The following is an 18,393-nucleotide window of genomic DNA, read 5'->3' as shown; positions in this document are numbered from 1 at the left end:
GTGTCAGCCTGATCACCTGACACGAGGGGACAGATTGGTAACAAGAATTTGTCACAGTTTAGTGAGCAATTAAGAAGGGGGAGCCCTGCAGAATTTACACCATCTATTTTTTACCCCTTGTTATTTTATATTTGCTTTGCTTGGTACTGTTGGTGTTATAATGTTGAGAACGCATGAGTAAAGTGAGCCCTTATAGGATAAGGAAACACTATCTGTTTTGGTTCTGTTCTGTTTAACGCAGTTACTGTGTTTTTTCTGCTCTGTTCATTTGGCATTAAGAGTGTGGCGGAACTGAATCTCTCGTTTGTAATCCTCGGAGTGGAAGTCATGCGTGCGAGGAAGCTCTGAGGTCGAATTGAGATCCTTCTGTCCCGTCCCCCTGTAGCGTCAGTGTATAGAAGTGGGAAAGCCTGGCTTAGACTGTAATTCCTTGCTCTCTGTGTAATTCTCTTTTCTGTTTTAAGTGTCAGCAGACAGATGCGTGGGTTCTGGTAAACCTTCTAAAGGGTTTTGGATTATATGTTAAGTAAATGGCCTTTGTCAAGGGGCCATGTGTTTTTTCCAGGTGCAAACCTCACGAGGGAGGACTCGGGTAGTCTTGTGAGTAAGAATGTTTAAGGGAAGAGACCAGGAGGGATGGAGGCTAGTTGAGAAGCCCACCCTCCTAACTAAACTGGTAGTGGAACAAGTTGGTGCCCATGGAATGGGACGGTTCAGGCGAGAAAAGCAGGATCGGGCCAGCGGGAGGCAACAGACAGCGAGATTGGAAAACAGGTTGAAACTTTTGAGGGTGTAGTGAAGAAAGAGAAAGTAAGTGTAAGCATGGGATTCAAATACTCAGGACCTACTGAAATGTGATTTGAGTTGATAGTAGCTGTTGGGAGACAAGCAAGTGATTAAGGGAGATGAGAAGTTAACTCTGTAGTTGCTCGGAGGGAACAGTAGTTGAACCTTGTAAAAATGCTAAGAGGATAAGTTTGGTGTTTGAAATGTTTGTAAATAAGTTCAGGGAGAAAGAAATTATTGGATTGCAATTATTTGAGTTTGACTATGAACAATTTGGTTGAATTAGCTGAGATGTTATACAGTGCTATGTAATTAAAATTTTATTAGGCTCTAAGGGTGCTATAAGTGGTATGTTTCTTCTCAGTGTTTGAAAGCAGGAGTTTAAGTAAAAGCAATCAAAATTCTGGTAAAGTTAATCATGTCCTTTTTAAGGTAAGAATCTTTAAGCTGTGAATAGCTTGGATCCAAAAGCAAGCCAGAAAGCGTCTGTATTAATGCAACTTATCTAACTGATAAGGTAGGAGCCACTGAAACCTGGGCTGCCTATGAAACACATACAGAAAATATTAGGGTAATTCCTGTGTTTTGCCTGAAGTCAACAAGGGCATTTGTATATCTTAAGCAATGATTGTCTCCCAGAAGGGTAGTCTCTGTTTGTGTTTTTTGTTCTTTCAGATAATCAGGAGAAAACTGATGCAAGCTGAACAGCATTCAACGTACCAACATTTACTGGCACAATAGAAATATGTTTTGTGTTCTATGTTCTGTCTTGTGGTGTTTGTCTTGTGCCGAATTGTTGTGTTTAGTGTTTTCATGGGATGGTCTGGTTTGGAATCAGGCAGAAGGTTAAATTAAAATGCAGATACTTGTTTTATTCAATTTGGAATACAAGGTGTTTGAATAAATCAGGAGAATGGGATATACTAAAGTCTAATGCATTTCCTTAAATAAAAAAGAAATTTCACTGGCCAAAGTGTTAATTGCAAAAATTGTTATTAAACTTTGCATACCAACAGTCTTTGAAAGCAAGGACATGAAAAGTTACCTACTCCCCATTATGTAGAGGGGATCCTCTGGCTACCTCAGATTCTAGCCAGAGCCGCGGGATGGTGAAAAACTATTGGATTAGGAGTTAAATTGAATTAACTCCTCAAAGTGGGTGTGCTTCTCCTGGCTGTTGCTCCAAAGTTTGTAATAAAGTTATTTTAGTGAAGGAGGTATATGTGGCATACAATGAATATAAGACTAATGTACTGTATAATGGCAATGTTATGTGTTCGTTGTTGGGAAAAAGGTGTATAAGTAAAAAGTGGAAGTTTCCTTTGTAGGTTAAAAGAAGCCAAAAGGAAAAAGAACAAAATAAGTTAACTGGAAAAAAAAATAGCAAGCTCAGGCTATAGATAGGACACTGACTCCATTCAGTGTCAAGACTTGGCTAACAATCAGGAAAAGGAGGGCTTGGGAACAATCCAGCAAGTGCATTTCTCGTTGAAGAGAAACGCATCTCACGCACTAGCAGCTCTCACAGACTCACAGTCCTCCTGCAAACTAATAGCTAGGGTCCTGGTCTAACAGCCTCCCTAAACGACAGAGTGGCAGCCACACTGTCACGTTAAAGTAAAGTTTGGTCTCTTCTTCTTGGAGAGAAGACCACGCGGAAATTAGTCCCATTAGCCAAGTAAGAGGTTTATGAGAGAGGCACTCTGCTTGTCAAGAAATTGTTTCTCTAGACAGGCTCTGGGCAAAGTGGCCAACTTACCATCATCAAGAGTTCACCTTGTGTAAATCACCTGTGCTTCTAGTGGCCGCTAGCAGCATTAGCTGCCACCACATTCAGCACCATAGATGGAATTTAAATAGACCATGGTTCGACTTTATGACATATTGCTTTACAAAACCATGACTTTTAATAGAGTACGCATGTGGTAATAAAATTCATGGAACGTACTTCATCACCTGGGTGGCTGAATAATTGTTATCATTCCATCATCGAAGGGGTAGAAAAACCCATTCCTTGACCCCTAACATGAATAAATTGAGAGTTGACACAACACTGGCTGTGAGGAGGTGATGTGGGTGGGGGGCCTCGTCAACGGTGTCTAACATTCTAGACAAACCAAAGCAGCTGTCTCAGTATACTGCGCTTAGCGAGAGCCTTAAAGAATTTACCTTAATGTTCCAACATTTAAGAACTGGTATCCGTAGGCTTCTTAGGATGGCAACCAGAAGGAGAACATGTAACTACATACTGTGACGCCCTGGGTCAAGGTTCACGAAGCACAATGCTGCTTGAGGTGGAATATGTGGCTTGGGGCGGCGGGTAAGGGTGAGCTTGGATTTGGACAGACCACTGTAGGGAGCTCTTCCAGCCCTTTGGGGAGAAAGGGTTGGACTGGTGATTAGAGATCATCCAACTGTCGGCAGAGTTGCTACAAGAATTTCAAAAGACTCTGGGGAAAGGTCTCTTGTGGACCTTCGAGGATCTCCAGCTCTTACTTAATCCACAGCTGCATGTTCTAAGGTGCCAATCTCACACAGAGCAGTGCCGCTGTGTGGCTGGGAAAAGATCCCCCATGTGCAGGCACACCCCAGGACCATACAATGCTGCTTGACATCCAGGGGAATGCTGTTATGTTGAAGACGACCATATAACCACCCACTGCTACTATGGCAACACAGGTAAAGACTGCCTTCATGTCAGCTTATGACACCTTTGCCCATTTGTAGTCTGGCAGCTTGGTGAGACATACCAATCCTTCCACAGAATGAGCTGGGTCACCCCATAAACTAGCATGGCCAAAACTAGACATGGATCCAACTTTTGTATCTAATCATTACTACTGGGCTCAGTTGGCAACCCACAGTTTGTGCAAAAGGGATTCCTTCCTACACTTCGACAGTCCCACTCTCTCAGTCCTCCGTATAGCCAATAGCCTGGCGAACTCTTGAAGAGCAAACACCAAATGTGTGGTGGAACGAAAACGATCAACCGACAGTACAGCCTGGTCTCACATCACGACTGGAATTAACTCGGGCTTTGTCTGATTCCTGCACAAAACATGAGCTTGCAAACTCATTGCTGTGATCAAACCACAGTTACCCACATGGAGTTTCATTAGGAATAACATTCCAAAGCCAAGAAAGGAACCTAATCAATAGTCTGACTTTCCTCATATACAACTCCATAGCACTTATCCCTGATCATCCTAGAGCCAGCTCTGTTAGCAACATTCCAGTCCTTGAATCTTCCATTACTGTACACCCTGGGAAACCATTCCCAATGGATATAAATATACTAAAACGGTTCGTGAAGTAAAAGACTAATGCAAACCAAAACTACTCTGAGCCCTTAGTCTCTAAACTATTTGTTTCTCAATGTTGTACCGCCGACTGGCCCAATATAGTACCTTGGTCCATCCAGAGTATATTATCCCACACGCCAATCTCCTACAAAATATTCATTACCGATATCAGTTAACACTCAAACGCCCTCCTGTATGACAGTATATTTGGTCACTATAGATGAGTCATGCCTGTGCCTTGAAGTCTTCTAGAATAGGTTTTAGCCTCACACAGCAAGTTGCTTTGCTCTGAATAACTGTCTCCAAGACGCTGAGGTTTTTCATATCTCCTAAAGTATAAGAGATTATTAGTCGCGAAACATGGACCATCATGGCACATTGCCCAACTACTATACCTACATCAAACCTTCGTTCTCCATAAGCTACATCATGGGCCGAAGCTAGGCACAGTTGCCTTTATGTGTGCAGCTATCCCTAGGTATGGAGCAGCATGTATGGATCTCCTATTCATTGCCCAACAGTATTCGTGGATGGTCCAGTCATTCTTGGGGACAGTATTGAATACTGTCCACAGTGACAACGATTCCTGTCTGCATCAATCCTTTCTGCTCCACCATCTTCTAGCGTAACAGTGGTCTCTCCGCATACCCCCTATGCCCAATGCACAGGGTGTATTTAGATCAGCCGAGTAGTAGCCGAACTGACCAAAGTGATGTTGAGAGTGGACTTAGAGAGCACACGCCTGATTTCGCGCCAGCTCTGTCCATATGCAGTGTGGGGGAGGCATCTAACCTCGGAGCGAGGGAAAGTTCACATTGAGTCAATGTCCCGCACATCGAGTGCTGCTATTGGTCGACTAGGGTGAAGTGCTCTGACATACGGAGTGAGGTCTACTAGGTGCTGCCGGGTTCATACGGCAGAGGACCCAATCCCCGAGTCGCGGTGCGCAAAAGATCGGCTGCAAATCCTTGAGCCGTGGCATCCCATTGAGCGGGACCACACCACGAATAAGTATTTCGGAGAACCCCAGCCTCTGATGTAGCGTGTATTTGTATCAATCCTCGCCTACATACTGAGGCCCAGCCATGAGGCTTACAACAACTCTTCGGCAGAGGCCCAGGACCCCTAGGTACCGTTCTGCACTCCTTCGAGTGGATATGCTTACCACTAGGCTCTCAAATTCGTGCACGACATAGCAGGGTAAGTGCGATTGCCTACGAGCAGCGTTTGGAACCCTTGCCACACAGTGGAAAGTCGGAGCGAAGAGAATACTCTTGCATTGCGGGGGGTGATGCAACAGATCTGATCTAGCCCACAGTCTCTTTTCTAGGTGCCCACCACGCCTCTCAAGGTGGCGGGATTAGCATGGATGTCTATGGGACGGGCTACATGCGCCATGCTGGAGACCTGACACCTCGAAGCTGCCTGATCCACACTCTTGAGCAAGAAGGTAACAGAGAAATGACCGCGCGAGGCTGCTCCCTGAATTCCTTTGGGAGTAGCGAGCAGTACTTGCGCTCTAGGCGAAGCAATGAATTCTCAGAGAGCAGATAAGTGCAGGGGAGAGATCCGGAATTCTATAGCTTTAGTGATCACTGGTATCCGTCACGACGTCACCACATTCTGAGAGGTATTTTAGGCCCATCCACAAAAGTGTGTCCTCCATGTAATTAAAGGGAGGACAGGCAACCCCTACTACGGAAAGAGACATGTGACCTGGAGTAATCTGTGACGAGCCTTTGCAATAGACACACAGAGGAAAATAATAATGGTATGTCAGGGTTCATGGGACACAGGGAGCAAAGAAGTTATGAGACTAATAAACATCTCGCATAGAAATCACATGGGCCTTTACCGAAAAAAGCGCGCACTACTAGTGGCCTATCTAGATGTATCTTGTGAGAGTCTATCACTGGATTTTCTCGTCTCCTAAAAGATAGAAAAGAGAGGGTGAGGTGACGAAGCTAATCACTGGTGAATCCCCTTGCACTAAGGGAAAAACATCTCATATATAGAAGAAGTGATTAGTGTATCTACAAAGCAACAATGTCACTCGCCAGCAGTATTAGAGAGGTTTGTTTTAACCTCACAGTCAGAATAGGTTTTGTGAGATACAGATGGACACATGTTACACAAGAGGCTACCAAAATTTGATGTTTTGCATCCACCAAGCCCAGGTGCAGAAAGTCTGCTGTGATATTAGGAAACACTTATCGCCACAGGAGAATCAGATAGCTTTTGGCTTCGCTACACTAGTAGACACATGAGGATTAATGGGTTTAACAAGCACCACGAGATGGCCTGGTAACGTCATTTCGCAATACAAATTAGATCGGCTAGTGACAGGGCTAAGGACAATATTGCAACATAACTGTGGTACCTTTGCTTTGGTTGATAGATGAATGAGCTTATTAGTATGGAGATGTTAGGCTTGCGCATATTTTCACGAATCATGCTTCGTAGAGTACGAATCCTGAAGTGCGTGAGAAAATAAATGAACTGCAGGGGCGATCCTCACATTAGAGTTGGTCATAGGGTGTATATATCAGCTCTCAGTCCTTTGCAAGACTCTCTACCGATACGAAATGGACAGGTTTTCCCACATAGCTGCACAGGCTTCTCCTGCCTCCTTCTTGTGGGAGACGTACCTGTAGGATGTCAGCCTTGCGAATGCCTTGACAGCTAGTAGTCCAAAAGGCGCAACGTCCAGGAGTCCACTGCAAGTGTTGTATAATCGCTATCAGCGCTATCGTCTGGAGCCCATCGTCGTTGAGAAAGAGCCTGCTGCCGAGGGTTTGGATTTCTAAACTTATGGGCACAGGGTTAGAGACAAGAGTAGCGCCCCGCTGCGGGGCCTCTGTGTTCTCCAATCGCCCTTATTGCCGAACGCGAACATCAATGTTCTGAGGCAAAACGAGGATAATGCAGCGTTTCTTAAGTCTTGGGGCATGGACATGCGATGACCTGATTCATTGGAGCGACGCCCACACGTAATGAAGTCGATCGAGGATCGCAGGCTGCTTTCTAAATTTGTATCCTTATAGCAGATCCGTCGAGGCCTCTGAGGAGAAGTGCAGGAAAGAGGATGAGAAGTTGGTGTGAGAAAGGGACCTACTTGCTGTATGACTAGCAGTGGAAAATGGCATGAATCTCCTCAAGTTGACAAATGCTGGAGTGCCACGACTAGGTCCAGGGCCATCAGCTGACCTGAGGAAGACGCGATCAGCCATATCGCTGAGATTCGGACCGCATATTCATGTCGAGCCACAGGGGGGGGTGGGGGGGTTTTCAGGTGAAAGTATACCAAATAGAGATCTGAGCTTAAGGAGCCCTTTAAACACTGAGGAACTAAGTGTGAGAAGTCAGTTGGGGATGAGACAATAAGACAATTGAGATTTGAAGTGAGGCACTTCTGCTCACATGGAAAATGTGGGACTACCACATCAACTTAGACAGAGTGCTAGCAGTACTATGCTTATGTATTTATTAGGACTTTTCCTCACCAACGTAGGTCGCCGAGCCCCTACCATATTCACGTCTGGAGCCCTGGTCATACGCTTGCGAGATTGCCTCGATGAGCACGTTGATGCTCAAGGTTGTTAGGTGAACATGAATACGTGAGTTGTTCTGATGAAAACTACTGGTAATGAGGCACATGACATCCAGCACAAGTATCCGCAAATGCGTATTTACCATGAAGAGAACTTGTGAGGACATCCGTGGCCCAGTTCATCGATCCGTGTGTTGGAGGCTTTGCTGATGATGCAGCTCTAAAGGAGTCTCAGTTGGCATGCTATTCTAAGCAGATAGCGGCACACATTCATAGATATATCTCACGCACAGCGCATCCACCGGACGGCCAATACATGCATCTCTATCCTCATTCTCTGCAACGTCCAATATTCGCTTGGAACATGTGCTCACAGGAACACTACACAGCTGCCGACCAGCATTGCTCTTACAACCTGGGCAGATGAGTTCGGCCTTGATGCCGCTGCACTCATGGTCTCGCTATGTTGTAGGTCATGTGATTCAGCTCGTTAGACCCGCCTATCATGCTGCCACTCCAGGTAACCAAGCAGCAGGTAACCGGTGCAAATAGGCGGCTGTGAGTACTTGCCTGGCACAATGTGTGAGAGAGCGGCCAGCACTATCTGGCTATAGTGTGACTCCTCCGCACCCCTGCCCTAAGCTCAGCTGTCCAATCTAACTACAGTAGATACGTCCCATCCCCTGCCTACAGGACCCACATGACAGGAGAGACGCTATAGCCTTCTTTTTCACTCTTAGCTCCTGCCAATGCAAATGCTGTGCCAACCACTTATTCGAAGTGAGAAAAGCTCTTACTGCTTGGGCACCACGACCATCTAGCCCTTTAGTGCGATGAGATATTTGATCAGAGGAAGAGAGCACTGTAAATCTCGGCGTTGTCGACAGAGAGTTCATCCCATTCATTCGCCTAAGATTGACACGAAAAAAAGCTTGTCTTATCATAGGATATCAAGTGGAGTCCAGATAGATGCAAGAAATCCCAATAGTAACTACAGCAAAGACGCTAACAGACCCATCCTGGTTCTGTTTTCTTACTCCTACTACAACAAGCAAGATCGAGTAGTTTTGTTGTTCATATGTACCGAAAACGACACTACTATCTCTCTCTCAAAATAGACGTCAATGACCATACAGTTGGCATTATTCCTTTGCAGGTTAATTTTAGAGTAAAGTTATGCTTGTTCGCAGGGGCGGGAGGTGAGCATAAGGAGAAGGGGGGACATCACTTGTTGACGGGTTTTGGTACGCGGGGAGCTGGCTATAAAAGCTACAGATGCTGAATGTTAAGTCTCTCATTGAGAGGATTAATTTCAAAAACACTTCCCCTCCATCTGACTACCTCGCCGCTCTGCATACATCATCTAGTGATACACTTCGTAACACCTTCTACCTTGTCCGCAAGAACAAGATGCACTAACTACATGAAACACCCAGCACGTGTAAGTGCCATCAGGAGTCTACTATGCGCTACTCATCTGAGATGCCTTAGTATGTCCCAACTCATCACCAGCCGGTTTGTCCCTCTCCACCTTTGCCTTTGTGGACTAGCCTGCTCAGGTTGGTTCTGTGGACGGGTGAGAAGGGGGTCTGCACACATAAAGGATGAGGGAAGGTCAGAGGGCAGGGCAGGAGCCTCCTATTTTAGTTTGGGTACTGACCTGCAAATTTGCTGAGGTGCTGCAACACGTGCAACAAACTGATAGCTCTGGATTTACTTCCATGGCTCCTAGCAGCACTGGCAATCACTCACTAACTCAATTCTCACTTGTGTGGATTTTTCAGGTGTACATTTACTGTAGCGCTCTGCTTGCTACCCTCCCGGCTGGAGCCCTGCAGGACAACGTGCCAATAGAGGTGCTACTGCAAGTAATCTGAGTGGCTCATCCTATGTAACCAGTGTCTGAGATCCATGTGGTCACAAGCTCCATCCCAAAACCAGAGCATCAGTGAGTACGAGAGTCAGAAGCTCTGTCCTAGAATAACCTCATCGTCTATACCAGTACTAGATCAATTGCAACGCGAAGTTTCATTCGAGATTTGGGAACGTACCTAGCTTTCTGATGGTAACACTAAACAATGTACTGGTTTATGCCTCATTATGAAGTATAAATTGTTCAGATGATGGCTAACACAAACAAACACCCGCAGCTCAAGATATGAGACAAGAGTTGTAGGGAGCATATATCTGGGGAAAAAAGATAGAAATAAGGGGGAGGGGGGGAGAACGGAGTGACCTTAGGTTTTTTGGTAGAGATCAGTATCTTTATCCTGGTCGCTACTACTAAATCACTACGCTAGAATGCTGTCATACTCATATTTGTTCCGAGACGCAGAACAATATAAGTGTCTCGAAGTTCACTTATCTAGTCCCATAATCATCGTCACACTTGAGCAATCCTTGCTCACATAAAGTAGCATTTACAGGAGAATTCATGTTAATCGTGAGAAGGTTGTACAATCTAGCCCCATATAAGTGACCATTGAAATAATATAAAAGCCACTCAAATTCGAATCCCACTCCTTTAAATATCGGTGTCTCATACACTCCAGTGGCTGCAATGTACATACAAATGACAAGAATGTCTTGAAACGAAACTGTAGTAGGCCAGTAAAACGCTCAAATCAATTTTGCTAGAGACTTGAGGTCATATTGGCTGAACGGCTCTGAATCTTCTTCATAGTAACGATGGTGCATGCTCTCTCATCACCATGAGTGTGGAACTTTGGAACGAGACCTATTGGACTGGAAAAGCTTTGTCGGGCCCTCTTTACAGGCTTTCTGAGAAATTAAGCCCATTGTGAAACCAGATTCACTTTTTTTTTTTTTTTACATTACATTTAAATTTTGAAAACTCTTCCTTCCTCCCTATTAGCCATTTCTAACTTTCTATCTATTCCATACTTCCTAGGAGGTTGCCCTATCAGTTTTGACGTAGTTAATACCTGAGGAATACAGAACACTAAATGGCCGTCAGATAACACCATAAAGCGAATGGTGCGCAAGGACCATTCGCTTATCGATGGACGTTCTACATGGTGCCGCCATTTGTGATCTCTCCCAAGGATGAGATAGCCCTAGACGAGCTCCAATGGAACAGTACCACAAGATACACTCGGGATGGGAGTAGCAAATCGAGCAAACGGTGATCTGGAAATACATAGTCCACATAGGCATAAGGAAAGTTTACAGAAGCCTCATCTCTCAGCAGTCAATAATACCATTTATAGTGATAATTTACCTCTGCTATCCAGAGAATAAATTAACATACAGAGAATCTCAATAGAGAGGGAGGTGCTCAAATATAATAAAGGCAATTAAATGGGTTAATGAGGGGTATCCAATATTCATGCATGAAGTCATCTTCCTATACATATGTCCTTGTATAATACTCAGGCTATGAGAGATATTTAGGCAATAGAACTAATATGGCTAATGATATGTCTTGTAACTAATTCTTTCTACTACCATCTGTCCTCGAATCGATGAGAATCGATCATATGACTCATCTCCAGTCACTATGGACATGCAAAATGATTGAGGTCTAGGTAGAGAGAACTAACATCAAATCTAATTCAATCTTATCAGGCTAGTGCGAATCTTAGTAAACAAAGTAACTTTAGGTAGGGTACTATTAGCACTCGGACCCATTATATCGAACTTGTTACCAAGAGCAACCTCCTATAGTCCGGTCACTTGCTTCAGGCGCTTCACTTAGCAGGCATGAATTCCAGTGCGAGGCATGAAGAGCGAAAAGGCTATGGGTAATCACCCTTTCACCGAGAGCTCTGCCCTCTCACATTCGAGACTCTTTGGCTTTTAAATATTTCAAAATTTCGGTGAATTTTAAGAGTAGTGTAGACTTGACTGCTAGCAAAAAAAACAATCTACCAAAAAGTCGCAACTCAGGTGCATTGCCTATATCAAGTAATCCTTTTTGGATGAAAGACTCACCCATAACACAGGAAGGCAAAGAAGAGAGAACAAGAAAAAAGCTACTTGATGGAGCAGGACTAGGAAAAAACATACCGTGTCACGTCTTCTTTCACACAATATGCATACAAGGGACTCCATCTCAAACAGCAAAGGACTAGGATCTCCATAGGATTGTATCATAAGATCTATTCTTACTTCGATAACACTACGAAGCCCTGTCTCCAGACTTGACCTGACCCTGGACCCACCCAGTTACTGAGCAGTAAATGCGTCATCCCTGCGACGGTTAAGGGAATAGGTTGTGGGTGTGACCCATCTAATTTTAGTAACTGTGAGCACTCCTGTTTCAACGGTAGAGAGCAGCTGGATGACAAGGTCCAATTTTCATGGCAAAAGATCATGTACAATAAGGGGGGGGGAATAAAATCTCTGGATGCACTACATGTTTGAGCGTCATGTGGTCCCTCTCAGGAGGGAACCAGCAGTTTTCTGAAGTCAGGGGTCTACTACGGCCTTCTAGTGCGTCTTCCCCACCCCCATTCCGCAAGCAGAGACAGACCTCCTTTGCAGGGATAGACTCCAGAATAGGATGTTGGCATAGAAGCAGGAAAGACTGCAAGCTAGTACTAGACAAAGTACATCAATGGCTTTCCTCTTGTTTCCTGGGGGGGAGGGTCATCTATGGGGGGAGCCACTCAGCCCAGCTAATACCCTTTTGGTTAACTTTACTTGTGAAATAGCTTTGGATCTAACTCAGCTGGGCAACATAATAAGAACTTACTGGCTTGCACAACTAACTGAAGCCAATGTGAACCCAGAGGACTTCGCTAAGTTTAGTAAACCTAGAAACCAATGCGTGACCTGGCCAGTCTCCTCCAAAAAACAAACAAAACACTAGTAACAGGAGTGTGAATGTCTTCCTGACTGGGAAACCTGCATGCTCTCAACGCACGTTACAGCATCCACCTACCTTGCACGTCCTAGTGGGGTAACACTGAGCGTAATCTCTGCCTCTAGGAATTTCACTTTAACTCGCTATAGCTAATACCTCGGACAAAGAGCTCCTGACATTGTGAGCGCCTGAAGTAGCTCATTTGCACAAGGCAAACCATAAATGACAGACATATGCTTTCTATCAGGCCTCTGAGCCTCGTAAACAGTTAGTAGACATCACTGGATATTTGTTGTAAGCTCCACATCGACTTATTATAATAGTTGAAATATCAAATAACACTTTGTGAAAGTACGCGCACAAGATACGCTCTACTCCATATAATAGTGTAATGACTCTTAAGAACTGGACACGATGATCTGATAGAAGAAAAGGGCTACTAGGGGTGTCCAAGGGTAAAATATATGAAATCACATTATAAAGAATGAGACCTGAGAGGCCTAAACAACAAGTCTCTAGACTGAGAAAGCAATGTAATGATAGAGATTGCTTCTCTCGAAATGCTATCAAGGGATAAATTATCAGGAAGAATAAAGCACCACCATTACGGAGAACAAACGGATATTGAGTGCAAAACTGGGCCATTAACAACGTTTTAGGCTTTAGGATTAGAGCAACGGCTTCTATGATAGCTAGAAGGAGGCTGAGGGTTCTGGCGCAGCTTTGTTCATAAGGAGTGGGGTAGGAGTGGAATGGGGAATGTCGCCGGCGGGGATGAACTAGGCTTCAAAGGTATCTGATGAAGCTGCGCTAGTGGGGGCGCAAGTGTAAGTTGAGGGCGCATAATGAGAGACCGCTACATCTGTATAGAATCAGCTGATCTGACTGCAAAGGAATATCTCACAATGCATGGTAATAGACACCAAGGGGGAGGTTCGAGAGTTACTACAGAAGAATTCTATCAACAGTACCATAGCTGTTGTGTCTTGCCCATCAAGTTCAGAACGGTCTAACGATCATCCATCTTTGGGGTGGAATTCCCTACCTATGTCAGATTTGGTCAAAGAGCCGAGTAGTTCCTCATACACAGCAACCAGGCATCAGGTCACATTGCAGCTTAAATATGAATGTAATATGGTGGATTCTCTGTAATTTTGCCTAAATATGATATGAGGACCAAATCAATCCTACTCTCAAACAGACAAGCCGATGCATGCGTCATTGCAGGAGTAGATGGGTGAGTGTTTTATTGCCTGTAATTGTAGCCAGTGTAGGTCAGCCATACTGCGACCATAGAGGGTTTTGCTTCATGGCTTAAAGCTGTAGGAATGTAGAGGGGTATCTCTGAAAGACTCAAGTCTATGGACACAGCAGTCCCGCCAGCACCTATAAAGCATAAACACCATGTGCCAGATAACGGCATCATGAGTCATGTGCAAGATGGATGCGTAGTGCTTGTGATTTTTCATACCAGCTAAGACTGACCCTATGCTTGATTCATGTGCACGATATGACAATGCAAACCCTTGGTTCATGCTTGGCACAAAGTAAGATGAAATGATGCCTTAGGATACTAGAGACAATCCAAAGGGAGGGTGTATAGCTACAATTTTGCCATGAGGATGGCCAGCACTGATCTTGTCCAAGATACAACAATCACACATAACCTGTTTCCTAACACCAATGCTATTTAAATATGGCAAAACTGGAGGCTACATACTTGGCTGAATTACAATAAGGCAGTGCTGTAGGGGCCGTGTGCTTTCCCAGAGACTGCAGTAATGAAGAGGGAAGTATTGGCCTAACCAAATTAGCCTGGAACCAAAACAATAACCGGTGGCAGCAGAAACACGTTTCAGGCACAGATTAGGGTCATAGTCTCTGTAATAATTATTTTGCATTAGTTTGCTGCGTATTAATAGTCTGTTAATGGAAAACCCTGGCCAAGCGTCCAGTCTAAATCAGTAGGCATAATGTAAAAAGGAAAAATTGGGAGGCCTTACTAGCATGTGAAAGGCAATTCTGAATACGTATGAAAAATGCATTGCCTAGAGGTCTATGTCTTATCCAGACAGTGAAGGGTAAGGCACGAATTTCTTTCCCAACTGACAGAAAGAGGCCTGCTCAAAGTCATAGGAATCCTTCCATTGACCAAGCGGGGGCAGGACCACCCAGACAGGAGAGAGTTGGCGGAGAGAGGATACTTCTGAGGGAGAAAGGTGCTCTTGGAATTGATAAAATGGCCAAGATGTTTCTCACTGCTGAGTAGGGAGACTTTGGCTTGGGCGATTAGCAATCCATGACAAAGACAGGAAGCCAGGAAAACACCAAGCCACGAGAGCTCAAGGAGGGCCTAAGCCTATGGAGTGTCCTCAGGTTTCACATAGTCAGGCTGAGGCCTGCCTTGTTCTGTAGGTCTTCCATCACATCTTGGACAAGCTTAGGTTTCTTGCAAGGCCTGGTACAAGCCCTCTGTTTTTTTGACTAGTTTCATTCTAACTCGGCCTCTACCCAGGCCACCAGATTAAGACCGCTCGAATGACTTTTATAGCTCTTTTTAAAATAAGAGTAATAATCATGGGCCCAGTTCTGTTGCCCCTCAGCACAAACGAATGTCAGAGGCAAGCACAGAGATTACATGAGTGTTCGCGTGTGTCTTGGCCTCGAATAAAACACACCTAAGCAGGGTGGGGAAGCAAACACAAGTTTATTTGAGCCCAAATTAGGTGCGAGGAGAATGCAATTTAAATCTTCTGACACATCTAACTAAAACAGCAGTTTCTTCCTTTTATATCCAGTGGTTACTACAAAACTTTTTCTTGCTGACCAACTGATCTTTTCACTCCCCCCTCCTTTCCCATCCAGCTGCAGTATCTTTTCCTCCATCTTTTTTGTGCTCCCCCCCTCCTCTCTCCCTTCTGCTGCAGAGACATGTTGCTGTATCTAAGAGTAGCCTTGAAACTTGCTTCAATTTAGCTCCAGGTATTACAGCAGGAACAGGCATTCAATTAAAAACTAACTGCTGAGCATTTTAACATATTACAGCTAATTAACACATTAAGGTTACACTACGTTACACAAAGTGTTTAACATGGAGGAACAATGGTTCATTGAGCCTGAGCAGGAGGGCTTTATCGACACGTGTGGTCTTCCATTTGTGCCTCAAGATTACCTAGATTTATGCCTAGTTTACACCAACAACTCCCTCTGAACTTTGAAATATGACAAGACTTTTGTACTGAGTGCTTCACATCCAAAGAGATACATTGCAAATTGAGCTTAGGGAGCATGGATGCTGCTTTACAGCAGAGACAAGCAAGAGACAAATAGTAATGAATACCAAAAAACAACTACACCACACCCACTGAGCCACGCTTCGGATCTCAGAACGGTGTCCACAAGTAATGTGTCTTCATGATCACAAATCAGCTATGGTATATCTCTGATGACGTTCTGTTAGGCAGGTGGGCCAAGTATGGGTACTCGCAAGATCACTCCACTGTGGCCATCCAGCTGGTCATTCAGGAAATCCTGAATCCCTAACAATTACTAATCACCTGCCATGCCTTCCCAGCCTCAGTTATATTCAATACGCATTTATTCCTGTGAGTGTTTAGTACTTAAAATAAACAACCTGTTGTATTAAAATATATATCGTCTAGACTTACTTATTCAATAGTGCATGAATTTCACCGTAAATAGTCATCAGGAGGGGGTCTTTATGCACAGATTCTAAAGATGAGGTTCACTTGCGGAATGATGGGAGTTTTATAGTTATGGGTAGATCATTTTAGTAAATAAGCATGAAACAGAGTTTCATAAATTATAGTAACCCTTGCTTAAAGTTGCGTTATGTTCCCCGAAAATATTACTTTAAATGAAATGATGTTAATGCGAATCCAATTTCCCATAAGAATACATGTAAATGTGGGGGGTTAAGTTCACAGGAATTTTTTTCGCCAGAGAAAAAAGACTGACTGACTCTCTCTTCCACACATTTACACACAGTGTAATTTTAAACACACCAATTTTAATACTGAAACCAGCACGAACTGCTGGTTGAGGTGATGACAGAGGGAAATGTCAGGAAGCCTGCGCCTAATGATGACCTACATTGCTAACCAACAAGAGTACAATTGTTTAAGGTACCCCGCTCTACAAGGCAGACAAATGGAAGGGACACAATTAGATGCAGGGCAGTGCTGCAACTTCTCTGTGGAAACTGAACGGATGGATGAACACACGCATCCGCTGGAGCACAGCACTCCCTCCACTTCCGAATGTTGGCGGGGAGGACTGCGGGGAAAATGTGTGTGGAAGAGACACACACATGTAGTGTGTGGTGAGAAGAGATGCACATGCCTTTTAATGCTGACCCATCTAAATCCCTTTTTAAGTAGAATAGCAAGTAGACAGCACTGCGCAGCAATCTCCTGGTCCTTTTCTTCTCCGCCCTCCCATCCTGATGGGTACAGGAGCCAGGGGAAGGGACACCTGACATCAAGCACCTACTCCCCCCCTGTATAGCAAGCAGGAGGCTCCAAGGGAGCAGCTCAAAGGCGAGCACACAGCATGTTGAGGAGGACAGTTTGAACTGCGCAACTGATAGCTCGTGTTCCCACACAGGGATAGGGGAAGGGAGCGCTAGGGGGCGCCGGCCCACCCTGGTTGCTAAGCCACAACTAGCTCCAACGGCGCTCTTCGCAACAGTGGACAAAGCAGGCGGCTGCCAAACTAATGTTAAGGACTGCGCAACATTTAAATAGTGTGTCTCCTAATTTATCAAGCAACACAAAACAGTAACAGGATGATGTAAGTGAGAGTACTGTATGCCAGTTACATTTCTGTGAGATGTTGAGTGCCTAACTGCTCAACTTATAGCTACTCTAGTGGTGTTGAGAATGCCATAAACATTCCATGCTTTCTCTTTATTCATTTGAAAAGCCATACGGGTTGACCAACTTGTCTAGTCCGATACCCTTTCCCTACAGTGGCTGTGCCAAATGCTTCAGAGGAGCGAAATGCAATTTGGGAAGTGACACCACTGTTCATCAGTCCCAATCCTAGCATCAAAGTTTTAGAGACACCCAGAGCATGGGGTGCGTCCCTGAACATTTGCCTAATACCATTAGATTGTCCCGCCATGACCATCTGTTCAGGATCTAACTTTGTGTTTTTTGAGATATCTCAAGATATTGCAATTTAGAGAGTAGCAGATCTTCACCCCAAAGTATTGCCGGCACAAAGTCGGACACTCATGTATGAACTCTGGCGAGAACTAGCAGGATCGGCTGACCTAGATAAATACATAATACCCAAGAATCCATATCTAATAACAACTAGCCATTTCCAGGCATGAGTCCTCATCCAGGTTAATCCGCCTGTCGCAGTGTGGATATTCTTAGTTAGATGCGTTAACACCGAGCAGCGACGTTCTTATATTGATTGTTTTTTTTCTCATACTCTAGATCAGGAATCTCTGAACTTTGGCAATTTAGTATGGAGTGAGTGTTTTAACTTTATGCACACATTGACCAGTCGTGGGCTAGGCATGCTATATCCATGTGTGATGAGGCTCTAACTCGCGCTCACAACAATCCATCATCTGTGAATCGTCTCGCGTCAGAAGAAAGGGACGATAGCATCTACACCTTCTAAGTCATTCGTGTTGACTTTCGCAGGGTATTCGTTCATTCCACATGTACTCTTCGTTCTTTTTTTGGAGAGAACGAGAGGAACATTCAATCCCAGTAAGAAAGTCATGGACAAAAAGGGTGCCAAGTCGCACAATTGGCCCGAACTATGAAACTAAATATAGGGATTTTTACACACCAATCTCAAAGAACTTGACCCTGGTGAAGAAATAAAGAATTAAATACACTGGCGGGAGGACATTTGTGGGACCCATGCTTGGGAATGTGGTATGA

The 18,393-nt window shown here is 44.5% G+C and overlaps 1 protein-coding gene across 1 annotated transcript in view; it reads right to left on the bottom strand.

The window, feature by feature from the left end:
* LOC116830864 (zona pellucida sperm-binding protein 1-like) overlaps positions 1-18,393 on the bottom strand; it is a 41,825-nt gene that overhangs the window by 9,477 nt on the left and 13,955 nt on the right. Inside the window, exon 12 of the mRNA XM_075065822.1 lies at positions 6,737-6,891. Coding sequence (XP_074921923.1) covers positions 6,737-6,891 — 155 coding nt within the window. The remainder of the gene's footprint in view (positions 1-6,736; positions 6,892-18,393) is intronic.

The sequence above is a fragment of the Chelonoidis abingdonii genome, chromosome 4 (genome assembly GCF_003597395.2).
Source record: "Chelonoidis abingdonii isolate Lonesome George chromosome 4, CheloAbing_2.0, whole genome shotgun sequence".
Taxonomy (NCBI): Eukaryota; Metazoa; Chordata; order Testudines; family Testudinidae; genus Chelonoidis; species Chelonoidis abingdonii.
This window is presented reverse-complemented; position numbering and strand designations above follow the sequence as displayed.